The sequence below is a fragment of the Ostrea edulis genome, chromosome 9, assembly GCF_947568905.1.
Source record: "Ostrea edulis chromosome 9, xbOstEdul1.1, whole genome shotgun sequence".
Classification (NCBI taxonomy): domain Eukaryota; kingdom Metazoa; phylum Mollusca; class Bivalvia; order Ostreida; family Ostreidae; genus Ostrea; species Ostrea edulis.
This window is the reverse complement of record NC_079172.1, coordinates 73,472,340-73,485,046: the sequence shown is the minus strand read 5'-3', so window position 1 is coordinate 73,485,046 and position 12,707 is coordinate 73,472,340. Positions and strand designations below refer to the sequence as shown.

At 35.7% G+C, this 12,707-nt stretch overlaps 2 protein-coding genes and 1 long non-coding RNA gene across 3 annotated transcripts in view; 1 reads left to right on the top strand and 2 right to left on the bottom strand.

Moving 5' to 3' along the window:
* Window positions 1-245: 245 nt before the first annotated feature.
* Window positions 246-2,044, bottom strand: LOC130050455 (uncharacterized). Its single transcript, XR_008798896.1, has 3 exons — window positions 1,936-2,044; window positions 1,334-1,452; window positions 246-943 (listed from the first exon to the last, which is right to left on the bottom strand). It is a non-coding gene; the product is annotated as an uncharacterized LOC130050455 (long non-coding RNA).
* LOC125658447 (RING finger protein 145-like) lies at window positions 1,536-6,323 on the top strand. The gene is made up of 2 exons (XM_048889715.2): window positions 1,536-2,033; window positions 4,288-6,323. Exons 1-2 carry the CDS (start codon window positions 1,889-1,891, stop codon window positions 5,805-5,807), a joined length of 1,665 nt encoding a protein of 554 aa, XP_048745672.2. The 5' UTR covers window positions 1,536-1,888; the 3' UTR covers window positions 5,808-6,323.
* Window positions 6,324-7,237: 914 nt separating this feature from the next.
* Window positions 7,238-12,707, bottom strand: part of LOC125658438 (nucleolar complex protein 3 homolog) — a 30,760-nt gene continuing 25,290 nt past the window's right edge. Inside the window, exons 15-21 of the mRNA XM_048889704.2 lie at window positions 12,389-12,524; window positions 11,334-11,404; window positions 11,113-11,223; window positions 10,373-10,501; window positions 9,457-9,554; window positions 8,367-8,463; window positions 7,238-7,481 (exon numbers count right to left, since the gene is read on the bottom strand). Coding sequence (XP_048745661.2) covers window positions 7,383-7,481; window positions 8,367-8,463; window positions 9,457-9,554; window positions 10,373-10,501; window positions 11,113-11,223; window positions 11,334-11,404; window positions 12,389-12,524 — 741 coding nt within the window. The 3' untranslated portion in view covers window positions 7,238-7,382. The remainder of the gene's footprint in view (window positions 7,482-8,366; window positions 8,464-9,456; window positions 9,555-10,372; window positions 10,502-11,112; window positions 11,224-11,333; window positions 11,405-12,388; window positions 12,525-12,707) is intronic.

Genomic DNA, 12,707 nt, shown 5'->3' with positions numbered 1-12,707 from the left:
TAGTGATGAGAATGAGAGTAGAGATGAGAATGAGAGTAGAGATGAAAATGAGAGTAGTGATGAGAATGAGAGTAGAGATAAGAATAGTGATGATAATGAGAGTAGTGATGAGAGTAGTGATGAGAATGAGAGTAGTGATGAGAGTAGTGATGAGGTTGAGAATAGTGATGAGGTTGAGAATAGTGATGAAACTAAGAGTAGTGATGAGATTGAGAATAGTGATGAGGTTGAGAGTGTGTGTTTATACAAAATAGACATGTGTGTTATTGTATTAATATAATTGTATTCATTTGATATTTTAGAAATTTGATTACATGTGTAGTTGAGTTCAAACATTGGATGTTCAAAATTAAGAAATTTTGAGAAAATTGATATTTTATCCACATGAATTTGTTTTATAAAAGAATCTGAATTAAAACTATTGGTGTCCTATGCCCATTTACATTGGTCCCATCCCTGTGATAGATTTTGACCAGTTCACAATGGTCCAAAACTAAACTAACGCAGTGAGAAGATGAGAATGTTAGATAAAACATGACAAAACAATGAAGAATTTATTTAGCTATGCAAAATCTGATATAAATTTGTCAATATACCAAAAAGTACAATTCTAAGTAATATGAGAGAGTAGTGATAAAAATGAGATTAGTGATGAGATTAGTGATGAAATTAGTGATGAGAATAGTGATGAGAATAGTGATGAGAGTAGTGATGAGATCAGTGATGAGATTAGTGATAAGAGTAGTGATGAGAGTAGTAATGATATTAGTGATGAGAGTAGCGATGAGATTAGTGATGATGTACAATTCTTAATAACATGAGAGAATTACACAATGTGAATGCTGACAAACATAGTGCTAAAATGAAAACCTTCTAGAATCTTCTTTTTCACGTCCTACTCCGTCCAAATATAGAACATAACTATATTTTCAATCAAGGCAGTCTGAAAATATAAACAAAGATATTACATGTATATACACGTATATATATATATATATATATATATATATATATATATGTGTGTGTGTGTGTGTGTGTGTGTGTGTGTGTGTGTGTGTGTGTTTGTTTGTGCGTGTGTGTGTGCGCGCGTGTGTTTGTGTGTGTGTGTAAAACTTATACGCTACCAATTTTGATGCACCAGATGCGCATTTCGACAATTCATGTCTCTTCAGTGATGCTCAACCGAAATGTTTGAAATCATATATATATATATATTTCGGATTTCAAACATTACGGTAAATATATGTATACATATATATATATAAATAGAGCCGTGGTAATTCCCTGGTCTATAAATAAACAAATTTCATTTATTCCGACTCAAAGCACGTACGGATGAATGGTCCGATGATCTTCATAGTGTATAGAATGATTTTAATGCAGCTGAATTAGTTGTTGTTTGTTTGTTGTTGTTGTTTTTTACAGTTGATTACATGCTTGAAACATTGGCATCTAAAAGAAAACAATGGAAGTGAAACTAATGGGATTATCTGCTATAACCATCTATAAATAATAACTTGGGGGAAATCCAACATTGATGGAAATATAAAACATAGTATATAAAAAAGCGTTAAACAGCTATTTTATCGTTCGTCTTAAACTTAAGGCACGGTACTGTAGTAATAAATCACAGAGTTTTATACCAATAAACCACCGGTGATCTGACTGACTGTAGGCTTACCTCTAGATGTCTGTGACGATAAACTGACTGACTGTAGACCTACCTCTAGATGTAAATGTGACTGTCGATTGATTTATCTTCTGAATATGCACTAGATGGCCGAGTGAAGTGATGTCCTACAGCCTCGTAGATATATGTACGTGTGCCCGCGATAGATAATTTAACAGTGTGTTTACAAACTGGACAAAATTACTTGAATTGAATAACATGGTGTTTGTGTTTTTTCCCCGTGTACAACTGTTGGCAATACTGACCGCTGTTTTGAGACTTCCAGCATTCTTTATCTTGGAATCCTGCTTCCTGTTTGGTTCTCAATCCACGCTGTTCCAGCAAGCTGCCGCCGCTATCACAGGTAGGTCTAGGTCACGTGATATCACCACCGTTATCTATCAAAACTTGGATAGATTTTGTCATAGATCTATATTTGACCAAATTTATATATAAAAAAAAAGAAGTTTACAGCAGTTCAGCCACCTCTAAACAATGGAAATATTTTCTTTTATATGAATTAATGAAAATGTATTTGAAGGTTTTCAATTGTTTCATCTACTGAACTATGCTGTTGGTCTTAAAGTGATGAAAATGAACATATAGTAGTCCAAACACTTTCAGCCTATATGATATCCAGAAATTTGTAACTTTTAGAACCTACATGTTCAAAAAAAAAAAAAATAATAATGTTTTACTTTTACACTCAAGCAAACGATTGACATAAAAAAGTAGATTGGGTAGCGGACAATTTGAGAGCCCAATGACCCCTCAATGCTAAAAATCATGAAAAAGAGAGAAAAACGCATATTGGAAAACGGTGCCTAAAATTTCTATTTCTGCAAGCTTGTATTTCATTATTTACATAACTAAATTACAATTTCAAGAAATATTACTTGGCGTTATGTATGTCTATATTACATATTCACGTTTTCAATGAATAATAAAATTTCATTCCCTAAGAATTACTCATTTTAATTAGAATTGGACTTGTAAATATTTTCTGTTCCTTTTAACGAAAATCACCTTTCAGTCACAGTACATATTAATTTCAAAGAGTGCCAGGGCCGCAAATTCCATAGAGACGAAGAAGGAAGTTGCCTTCCCAAATGTTTTAAGAAATAAATTGTTTTCATTCATTAAAATCAAACACACACACACTTTTAATTCATTAGAATTAGAAAAACACAAAACAAAAAAGAAAATATAAATAAATCAGCGTGCCGACAGTACAGTCCGTGTCGGTAACAAATACTTCAAATATATATATATATATATAAAGCACTAATTAATCACAACTAGGTACTGAAAATTTTCGAACCTGCGGCACCCACCGCCTAGCAAGACTGTCAAACCAGTGCGCAAGTCCACTCGGCCACAACGACTTCCCTAAAAAAGGAAGCTCCTAAAGCGCTGCTTATACACACTGATGCAATCTCACACAGTCGCTGTGTCATTCAGTGTTTAGGATATTTTTTTATAAGGAGAGTGGATCTCTCGATGCAATTGTATAGAATATTTAATATAAAGCACAAACAATTATAACACCCAACCTTACGTTTACCCCTAGGATCTAAACTAATGTGATAATCAATTAATTAATATATAAAGCACTAAATAATCACAAATAGGTACTGAAAATTTTCGCCCCAGCCCGGGGTCGAACCAGCGACCTGCGGCACCCACCGCCTAGCAAGACTGTCAAACTATACTGTGAAATCTTCTAAATACTTTAAAATCTTTTATATACTGACACATCGTTTAAATAGTGTAAATCTTTTAAATACTGACAAATCGTTTAAATAGTGTGTAAATCTTTTAAATACTGACAAATCGTTTAAATAGTGTAAATCTTTTATATACCGAGAAATCGTTTAAATCTTTTAAATACTGACAAATCGTTTAAATATTGTAAATCATTTAAATACTGACAAATCGTTTAAATAGTGTAAATCTTTTAAATACTGACAAATCGTTTAAATAGTGTAAATCTTTTATATACCGAGAAATCGTTTAAATCTTTTAAATACTGACAAATCGTTTAAATATTGTAAATCATTTAAATACTGACAAATCGTTTAAATAGTGTAAATCTTTTAAATACTGACAAATCGTTTAAATAGTGCAAATCTTTTAAATACTGACAAATCGTTTAAGTAGTATAAACTTTATCTTTTAAATACCGACACGTTCAAGGCAATGCTTCCTTACGATCCCCCTTTCTGTACTTGTATAACTTATTCCGTCAACTAAAGGGCTTCAATATCTAGAACGGATTTCCTTATTTAAAAAAAAACACACTAGAGGTTGCATTTCCATTGATAAGAACACTGGTACTATATAACCCACTCTTAAATTACACATCCTTTAAAGAAATATATTCTGGAATCGATGCAGTTACTTAGAAGATATAAGCCCTAAACAACAAGGTAACCACTTAACACTAACACCCTGTACTGCTTTTACACAAAATTTTGTCTAGATCTTGGGGGGTCTACGACATCGCCTGAATCATCCCCTCCTTCCCCAGAGTACATTTAAAGCCTTGAGTGTGGTAATTATTGTTTTCTCTTAACATAATAAAAATCATTCATAGTACATTTATTTATTATGTTCAGCACTCTCCCTGGCGGTAGTGATGACACTGTCACGGCGAGCTCATCTATTTCTGCTGTACAGATTCTTGGCTGCAGTATTCAGTGTGGTATCTGCTAAATACGTCATGGATTCGGCGGTTGATGCCATGGAAACCAACAACATGGTTCTAATTATGAAGACTTTTGCTATTTATTGCGTTCTTGCACAATTCACGGCCTACTTATTGAAAGTACAAATGTCAAACATTTCGTTCCTTATAGTGTATTCACTTCCGGTCATAACAAGATATATCGTGCTCCGTTTCCCATTTGGTCACGTGCAGTATTTGGCTGAAGGACTGTCAACATGTCACTTCATCTACCTCGTGCTGAGTGCGGTTAACACTGCTATGGGGAGACTGTCAAAATACCTCACCCGGTGGAATGGTTTAGTGCAGTTTTCCGAGTTGCACCCCGATTTGAGGACCATTTCCCATCAGCTTGTGTTATTTTGGCTGGTTTCCTTTACTTACAATGTAGTTTACTACACCACTCAAACCACTGATGAACACTTTCTGTATCTGTCTCAGATGGACTGGGTGACATTTGTGTGTGCGTGTGCTGGGGAGTGTTGCAGGACCCCTGTTGGTCTTGTTGCTACGTGTGTCGCGGTCTTCTACGCTTTTCGTTACTTGTATGACTGGGGGTACTCTCTCACTAGAAATGATGATTTAGACAACTGGCTGGAGGAACATGAGTTAGTCATGCATCTGATCTGCATCGGGTTCGGGAATCTGGCATTAAATCAAACCACGAAACATCTAGATCTCAAACACGGAGCCTTCATCATGAAAATCACAATTCTCTTCGCGGCGGCCATCTTCCTAAATTGTATCTTCGGAATGATAGACCCAGTGCTCTTGACATTCAGTGCATTACCTACCACAAAGCCATCCAAACACATCCGGGCACTCTTCATCTACATTTTTCTCGCGGCCTCTTCATTGTTTGTTGTATACATGGTATGTCAGATGGTTTCTATATCCGCGACTTTCCCAGTGACAATCCTGTGTTTATCTACTAGTCTTCAAGTGCTGGCCTCCGTTACCACCTACGTTTTGTACATGTGCGATTGCGCCTCATCACACCCCATCGAGAACCTGGATGATATAGTCTCCTACATCCAGTCTACGGTCAGGACTCTCGACTTTATAGGATTCGCATTTCTAGCATGTACAGGAATGTGGGTTATAAAAACAGAGCAATTAAGCTGGATTCAGACCGTCCTTATTCTGCAGTGCTACAGCAACGTTTGGAAACGGTTACAAAATGGCTGGAAAAATTTTCTGTTGTGGAGGCACACGAAAAAGATCGATTCCTTTGCAACTGCTTCCAAGTCAGAAATAAGCGCACATGACGATGTATGTTCTATTTGCCGTCAATCCATGTCGTCTGCCATAGTTACTCCATGTGGTCACCTTTTTCATAGAACATGTCTAAAGAAATGTATGGACATTAAAGACTCTTGTCCACTCTGTTCTCGCAAACTCAACGTTAGCTAGAAGAATGACTTCTCTCGATATTGTCCATACACAATGTCATGTCTCTCACTGCATCAGGCATTCACTTCGGGTTTGTTTGTGGGGGGTTCTACCTAGCAGGATAGCACGTGACCGTACACGATTGAATGTCCCTCTCGAGAATTTTTCACTCATATAGAGACGTCACCATTGCCGGTGAAGGGCTGCAAAATTTAGGTCTATCCTCGGCGCTTAAGGTTTTTGAGCAGGGAGTGACCTTTATCGTGCCACACCTGCTGTGACACGGGACCTGGGGTTTTACGGTCTCATCCAAAGGACCGTCCCATTTAGTCGCCTCTTTCGACAAGCAAGGGGTACTAACCCGGATCTCCATGGGGACCGTACACATGAAGGAAAAGTCAGCTTGCGCATGCACATGTACATGTTTATAGGGATCGGTAGAAACAATTGTCAAGAGAATATTTAAAAAAAAATGTTCTCGGTGGTTTGTGAAACACATTTTTCGAGTTCTTAATAAAAAAATAAAATAAATCCCAAGACGATTTACTCATTTAAAGATGCATGACAACATTTTCACCTCAGCCACATTGAATAAAAGAGGCAATATATTGATGTTCATGTCCAGGAATGGTTGGCATTTGTGAAACTGCACTGAGCTATTAAAATGAAAAACGACATTCAAGATTATGAGGATTAATGTTTTGTTGTCAGATTTATATAGATATTTTGGTATATAGGTATTTTGGTACATGTATATAGGTATTTTGTTGCCAGATTTACTAGTATATCATCTAATTATGGTATGAAATTCGGATATTATTATTTACACAAGATTATGTCCCCTGTTGAATTTGAACTTTACATTCCTGATCAAATGCAAGGCCAACTCTTGATTTGGAGGTTAAATGTCAAAGCTATAAATAGATATTATTACAGCTCCTGCAATAGACTTATTATGAAATATTTGCCCGTGTATTGTAAGATTTTAAAAAATCTGTTTTAAAACACATTTTATTTCAACCTACAATATTAAGTTTCTGTTAAAAAGACATGCTTAGGGTCCAAGTAGAGTAGCCCCCCTTTTAAAAAGAGAGCAACTTTAGGGGGTAGTAAGCTTGTTAATGATTTTTGTATGGGTATTGAGCTTCTTTGTGATTGGGTGGGATATACATGTAAGTGGATTTCCAATAATATAAGTTTTTCCAAGTATTTAGAAAGTTTGTTAAAAAAAAAAATGTTTTTACTTCGAAATATGAATGCTAAAACAAAACAAAATATTGTCTTAAATGTAATTTATACTATTAAACTAAATGTGCAAGGGGGTGAAGTCATTTTTTATTCTTTTTGATACAGAAACACATTTAATTCCCATTCCATCCACTAAATCTGTTATGAAAAACATTCAATATTTGGACTCCATTAGTACGATTCCCAGAACAATAGAGAACAAATAACATTTCTTCATTTTAATATCAACCTCCACACAGAAGTTGATAACAATATCCTCATCTATAATATTGTCTTCTGAGCTGAAATAGTTCAAGACTCTAATGTAAAACGTCACTGTTTCATTTAGATCCTTTTTATTGCTAGACATTATGTCACATTAACATCTCCTGAACTGTCAAACCCCAATCCTCTATCAACATTTGCGACTAACTGTTGAATTTCCGGTTGAATGAATCCTGGTCCAGGCTGCAAAATAATGAAGTACAAGAATGTGATTAACATCAATGATGGTCATCTAGAAGAGGGAACAGTTAAATGTGATTAACATCAATGATGGTCATCTAGAAGAGGGAACAGTTAAATGTGATTAACATCAATGATGGTCATCTAGAAGGGGGAACAATTAAATGTGATTAACATCAATGATGGTCATCTAGAAGGGGGAACAATTAAATGTGATTAACATCAATGATGGTCATCTAGAAGGGGGAACAATTAAATGTGATTAACATCAATGATGGTCATCTAGAAGGGGGAACAATTAAATGTGATTAACATCAATGATGGTCATCTAGAAGGGGGAACAATTAAATGTGATTAACATCAATGATGGTCATCTAGAAGGGGGAACATTTAATTGTAATTAACACCAATGATGGTCATCTAGAAGGGGGAACAGTTAAATGTAATTAACATTAATGATGGTCATCTAGAAGGGGGAACAGTTAAATGTGATTAACATCAATGATGGTCATCTAGAAGGGGTAACAGTTAAATGTGATTAACACCAATGATGGTCATCTAGAAGGGGAACAGTTAAATGTGATTAACATCAATGATGGTCATTTAGAATGGGGAACAGTTAAATGTGATTAACATCAATGATGGTCATCTAGAAGGGAACATTAAATGAAATTAACATCAAAGATGGTCATCTAGAAGGGAGACAGTTAAATGTAATGAACATCGAAGATGGTCATCTAGAAGGGGGAACAGTTAAATGTAATTAACATCAATTATGGTCATCTAGAAGGGGTAACAGTTAAATGTGATTAACATCAATGATGGTCATCTAGAAGGGGGAACAGGTCTCTGGGGAATTATGTCCTGGGTGAACTAAATAAAACTTACTTTAAAACTTTTCTTTTTTGTTGAACACTTTTCTGGGATTTTAACTCCAAAGAAAACCTCTGTTGGCTTGTATTCTTTCAAAAACTGCTTTGGATCTCTTGAAATTACCAGTTAAAAACAATGAATACATAAATCTATCATATACAAGTATCAAATGAAGAACTGTGTAATAATCTGTTATAAGTGGTGTAACATGAGAATCTGGTCTTGATGGGACTTTTTCAGCTCTCCTGTCTCCTTCATTCAATGGACTACTTACAAATACCCCAGTACTTCTATAAAATCTCCATTGTACTTACAAATACCCCAGTACTTCTATAAAATATTTAGCGTACTTACAAATACCCCAGTACTTCTATAAAATATTCAGCATACTTACAAATACCCCAGCACTTCTATAAAATCTCCATTGTACTTACAAATACCCCAGTACTTCTATAAAATATTCAGCGTACTTACAAATACCCCAGCACTTCTATAAAATCTCCATTGTACTTACAAATACCCCAGTACTTCTATACAATATTCATTGTACTTACAAATACCCCAGTACTTCTATAAAATCTCCATTGTACTTACAAATACCCCAGCACTTCTATAATGAAGTGTACTTACAAATACCCCAGCACTTCTATAATGAAGTGTACTTACAAATACCCCAGTACTTCTATAAAATATTCAGCATACTTACAAATACCCCAGCACTTCTATAAAATCTCCATTGTACTTACAAATACCCCAGTACTTCTATACAATATTCATTGTACTTACAAATACCCCAGTACTTCTATAAAATCTTCACTGTACTTACAAATACCCCAGTACCTTCATAAAATACAAATACCCCAGTACTTCCATAAAACCTTCAAGTAACCCAGTACTTATATAAAACCTTCAAGTAACCCAGTACTTATATAAAATCTTCCTTGTTCTATTGCTTAAGTCACACACACATAAGAGCTTAACATTTAAGAGTACCTGCGAATCAGATTGCTTAAGTCACACACACATAAGAGCTTAACATTTAAGAGTACCTGCGAATCAGATTGCTTAAGTCACACACACATAAGAGCTTAACATTTAAGAGTACCTGCGAATCAGATCTACAGAAAGTTGACCTTCCCCTGAGCTAGGTGCCATCTTTGCTAGATGATTGGCAAATTGTCGAACAACAGGTTGGTAGTGACGCTGTAAACAGAAATCTCAGTTCTCATTACTTGTGCAATATCTGCGTACAGTGTATTGTATAATTGTGTATTGTATATCTGTGTAATGTGTATGCTACATACCAGTCTGATTGAAACCATACCTCTCACTTTCTCCTGTATTTTGATTGTCGCCACACAGGAGGTGCTCCCACGAAGCAGCAATGAAAATACGGGGGTAAGTGTAAGGTATCGTTTTAAGCAAACTGGTGGTATCCTATTAGTTACAGTCAAACAGAAATTAGCATAACTTTCTAATACTTTATTTATTCTAAACTAAAATAGGAAATTCTTAACTTCAATCTAAGAACAATGTATTTACAATGTTGAATTCAAAGCTCTTCATGAATTTTAAAGATATACTCTTTTTAGTTTAAAAAATGATCAAGTCCATAAATAGAAAAAAGCCTGTAAATTTGAAGAAAAATTGTCTAATCAATATTAAAATATCAGGTGCACATCTTCATATGGTAAGTAATAAGTGTGCAAATTTTCAGAAAAATCCATGCACTAGTTTCTTAGAATATGCACAGACAAAATCTAGTCTTCAGACATACGGAAAGACAGATGGACATGCTGATTCTAATATACCCCCAAAACTTTGTTTGCGGGGAGTATAAAAATCACCTTGTTTGATCAGAATCTTTAAAACATGTGTGATGAACTCATGCACACTATCAAACTGCTTATCCTACCTCTGTTTACATTCTCTGCACTACAATATACACCCTTTAATTATTGTGTACTGTGTCTCTACAGCACACATAAGATTTCCAACTCGGTGAACAGCATCCAGATTACCTTCATAAGAGTTATCTCCCATAACATGGTGTTGTGTGCATTACTGTGTTCAGGGTGAGGTAACTCCGGCAGGAATACACCACTACCTTGTGTGTCGTTATCATACAGGAGTTCACTGGACCGGTAATTCTGAAATTGAAAATCAGTCGTTATCGTACAGGAGTTCACTGGACCGGTAATTTTGAAAATGAAGATCAGTCATTATCGTACAGGAGTTCACTGGACCGGTAATTCTGAAAATGAAGATCAGTCATTATCGTACAGGAGTTCACTGGACTTGTAATTCTGAAAATGAAGATCAGTAAAGTACAAATTACATGTACCTTTAGATTACATATCTTAAATGTATCACCACACAAATATTGTAGTGGTTCAATCGCTGATGGCCAGATAGCTTTGTTGGTAGAGCACCGGACTAGAGATTCAGGGGGCCTGAGTTCAAATGCCAGTCTGGTCCATTGCACTTTCTCCCTACCTGTTACAATATACTGCTCACAGCTTTAAATTTGCTCCTTGTTTTTTAATAAAATCTGTTTTCTGTCATCATGTTTTAAACTCAATGCAGTGAATCTCTTATTGGTGGCTAACAGAGACTTGCCACAATGAACACCTGAAGTGTGGCTATCAGATTGACCACAATGAAGCCCCTAAGTGTGGCTAACAGATTGACCACAATGACACCTCTCAGTGTGGCTAACAGATTGACCACAATGAAGCCCCTAAGTGTGGTTAACACTCACCACAATGAAACCTCTAAGTGTGGCTAACAGCGCCACACAGCAATGTCCCTCTTGTTGAAGGCTGAGAGTACAGATCCTCTTTATGAAAGCTAACACCCTCTGTTGGGAAATCTGAAAATATCCAAACAACCCATAAAATTACATTTGTTATGCATGCAATTTTTAATGACACAGATGTACCGTTTCAGCCGCGAGATCAGAGATATGTTATTGTATTTTACCTGTCTCTTTCTGCGACCTAACATACACTCCACGCACTCCAACACAATAGATGCATCGTCACTAGAAATTCCTGAAAAATTTCAACGTTACAAGAATAATCACTCAAAAACCTGAAATCAGCCACTAAAATCCTAATCTTCTACTGTCATACATGTATATAAAACCTTCAACACTTAAGATACTTTTAATATGAATAATCAACTGCACTTTGATTGACTGACACGCTGCGACCTTGAAATTCTTAATAACAATCTGCTTGTGAAGTCAAGGTCAATAGCACATGTTCAAGTCAGTCACTCAAGTATAATATTCAAAATTCTCTACACAGAATTTCATTTTCAGTTTGTACTGCATTCAGCTAAATAAACAGAAAAACAAAATGTTAGGATTTCAGAATTCTGTGAATTTATTATTTAGGCATATCATATAAAAATAAATGCCCTGTGTTTACTGGGTCAATACAAAGCCTTAACTACCCTAAATGAACAATATTCACCTCATCCTATGATCAAATGAATATTGCCCTTCCATGGGTAACTACAGACCCTGAAGCATACTATTACACCACTTGCACGGAAAGGTACGAATTGATTCTTGCACAGAAAGCTGAATAATTTTGCACGCAACGCTAAATAGTTTCCAAGGAATGCTGAAAGGTCTGCATGGAACGATAAACGGTTTGCACGGAATGATGAAAAGTTTGCACAGAACAATAAAAGGTTTGCATGGAATGATGAAAAGTTTGTACGCAACAATATGATAAACGGTTTGCACGGAATGATGAAAAGTTTGGACAGAATGATAAACGGTTTGCATGGAATGATGAAAAGTTTGCACGCAACAATATTATAAACGGTTTGCACGGAATGATGAAAAGTTTGGATAGAATGATAAACAGTTTGCACGGAACGATGAAAAGTTTGCACAGAACGAAATGGAACACTTTGGCAGTGTAATAGCACACTTCAGAGTCTGTACAGCTTTGTATTGACCTAGTAACTATCAATAACTGTATGTTGAACTTCCCCAATACAATGGCTACAGAGTTACTGACCAGCGTGGACTTTAAGCATGGTGCTGTAGAGGTGAGTGTAAAAACTCATAGGATCGATATTGAGGACCTCTCCTTGTCCCTTCAGAATGGTGAAGGCTGTCTTTATACAGTGTAGGGACTCTCTGTAACCCAGGCTCTGTACAAACATATACACATATTATATACATATACAGTGTAGGGACTCTCTGTAACCCAGGCTCTGTACAAACATATACACATATTATATACATATACAGTGTAGGGACTCTCTGTAACCCAGGCTCTGTACAAACATATACATGTATTAGTTATATATACAGATGTGTAATGGTTACAGAGA

What these genes read in the sequence shown, in the direction of transcription:
- LOC125658447 (XM_048889715.2), top strand. Translation starts at nt 1,889, where the DNA reads ATGGTGTTTGTGTTTTTTCCCCGTGTACAACTGTTGGCAATACTGACC. An exon ending in AGCTGCCGCCGCTATCACAG is followed by an intron (nt 2,034 to 4,287) that starts GTAGGTCTAGGT and finishes TATTATGTTCAG; the next exon opens with CACTCTCCCTGGCGGTAGTG.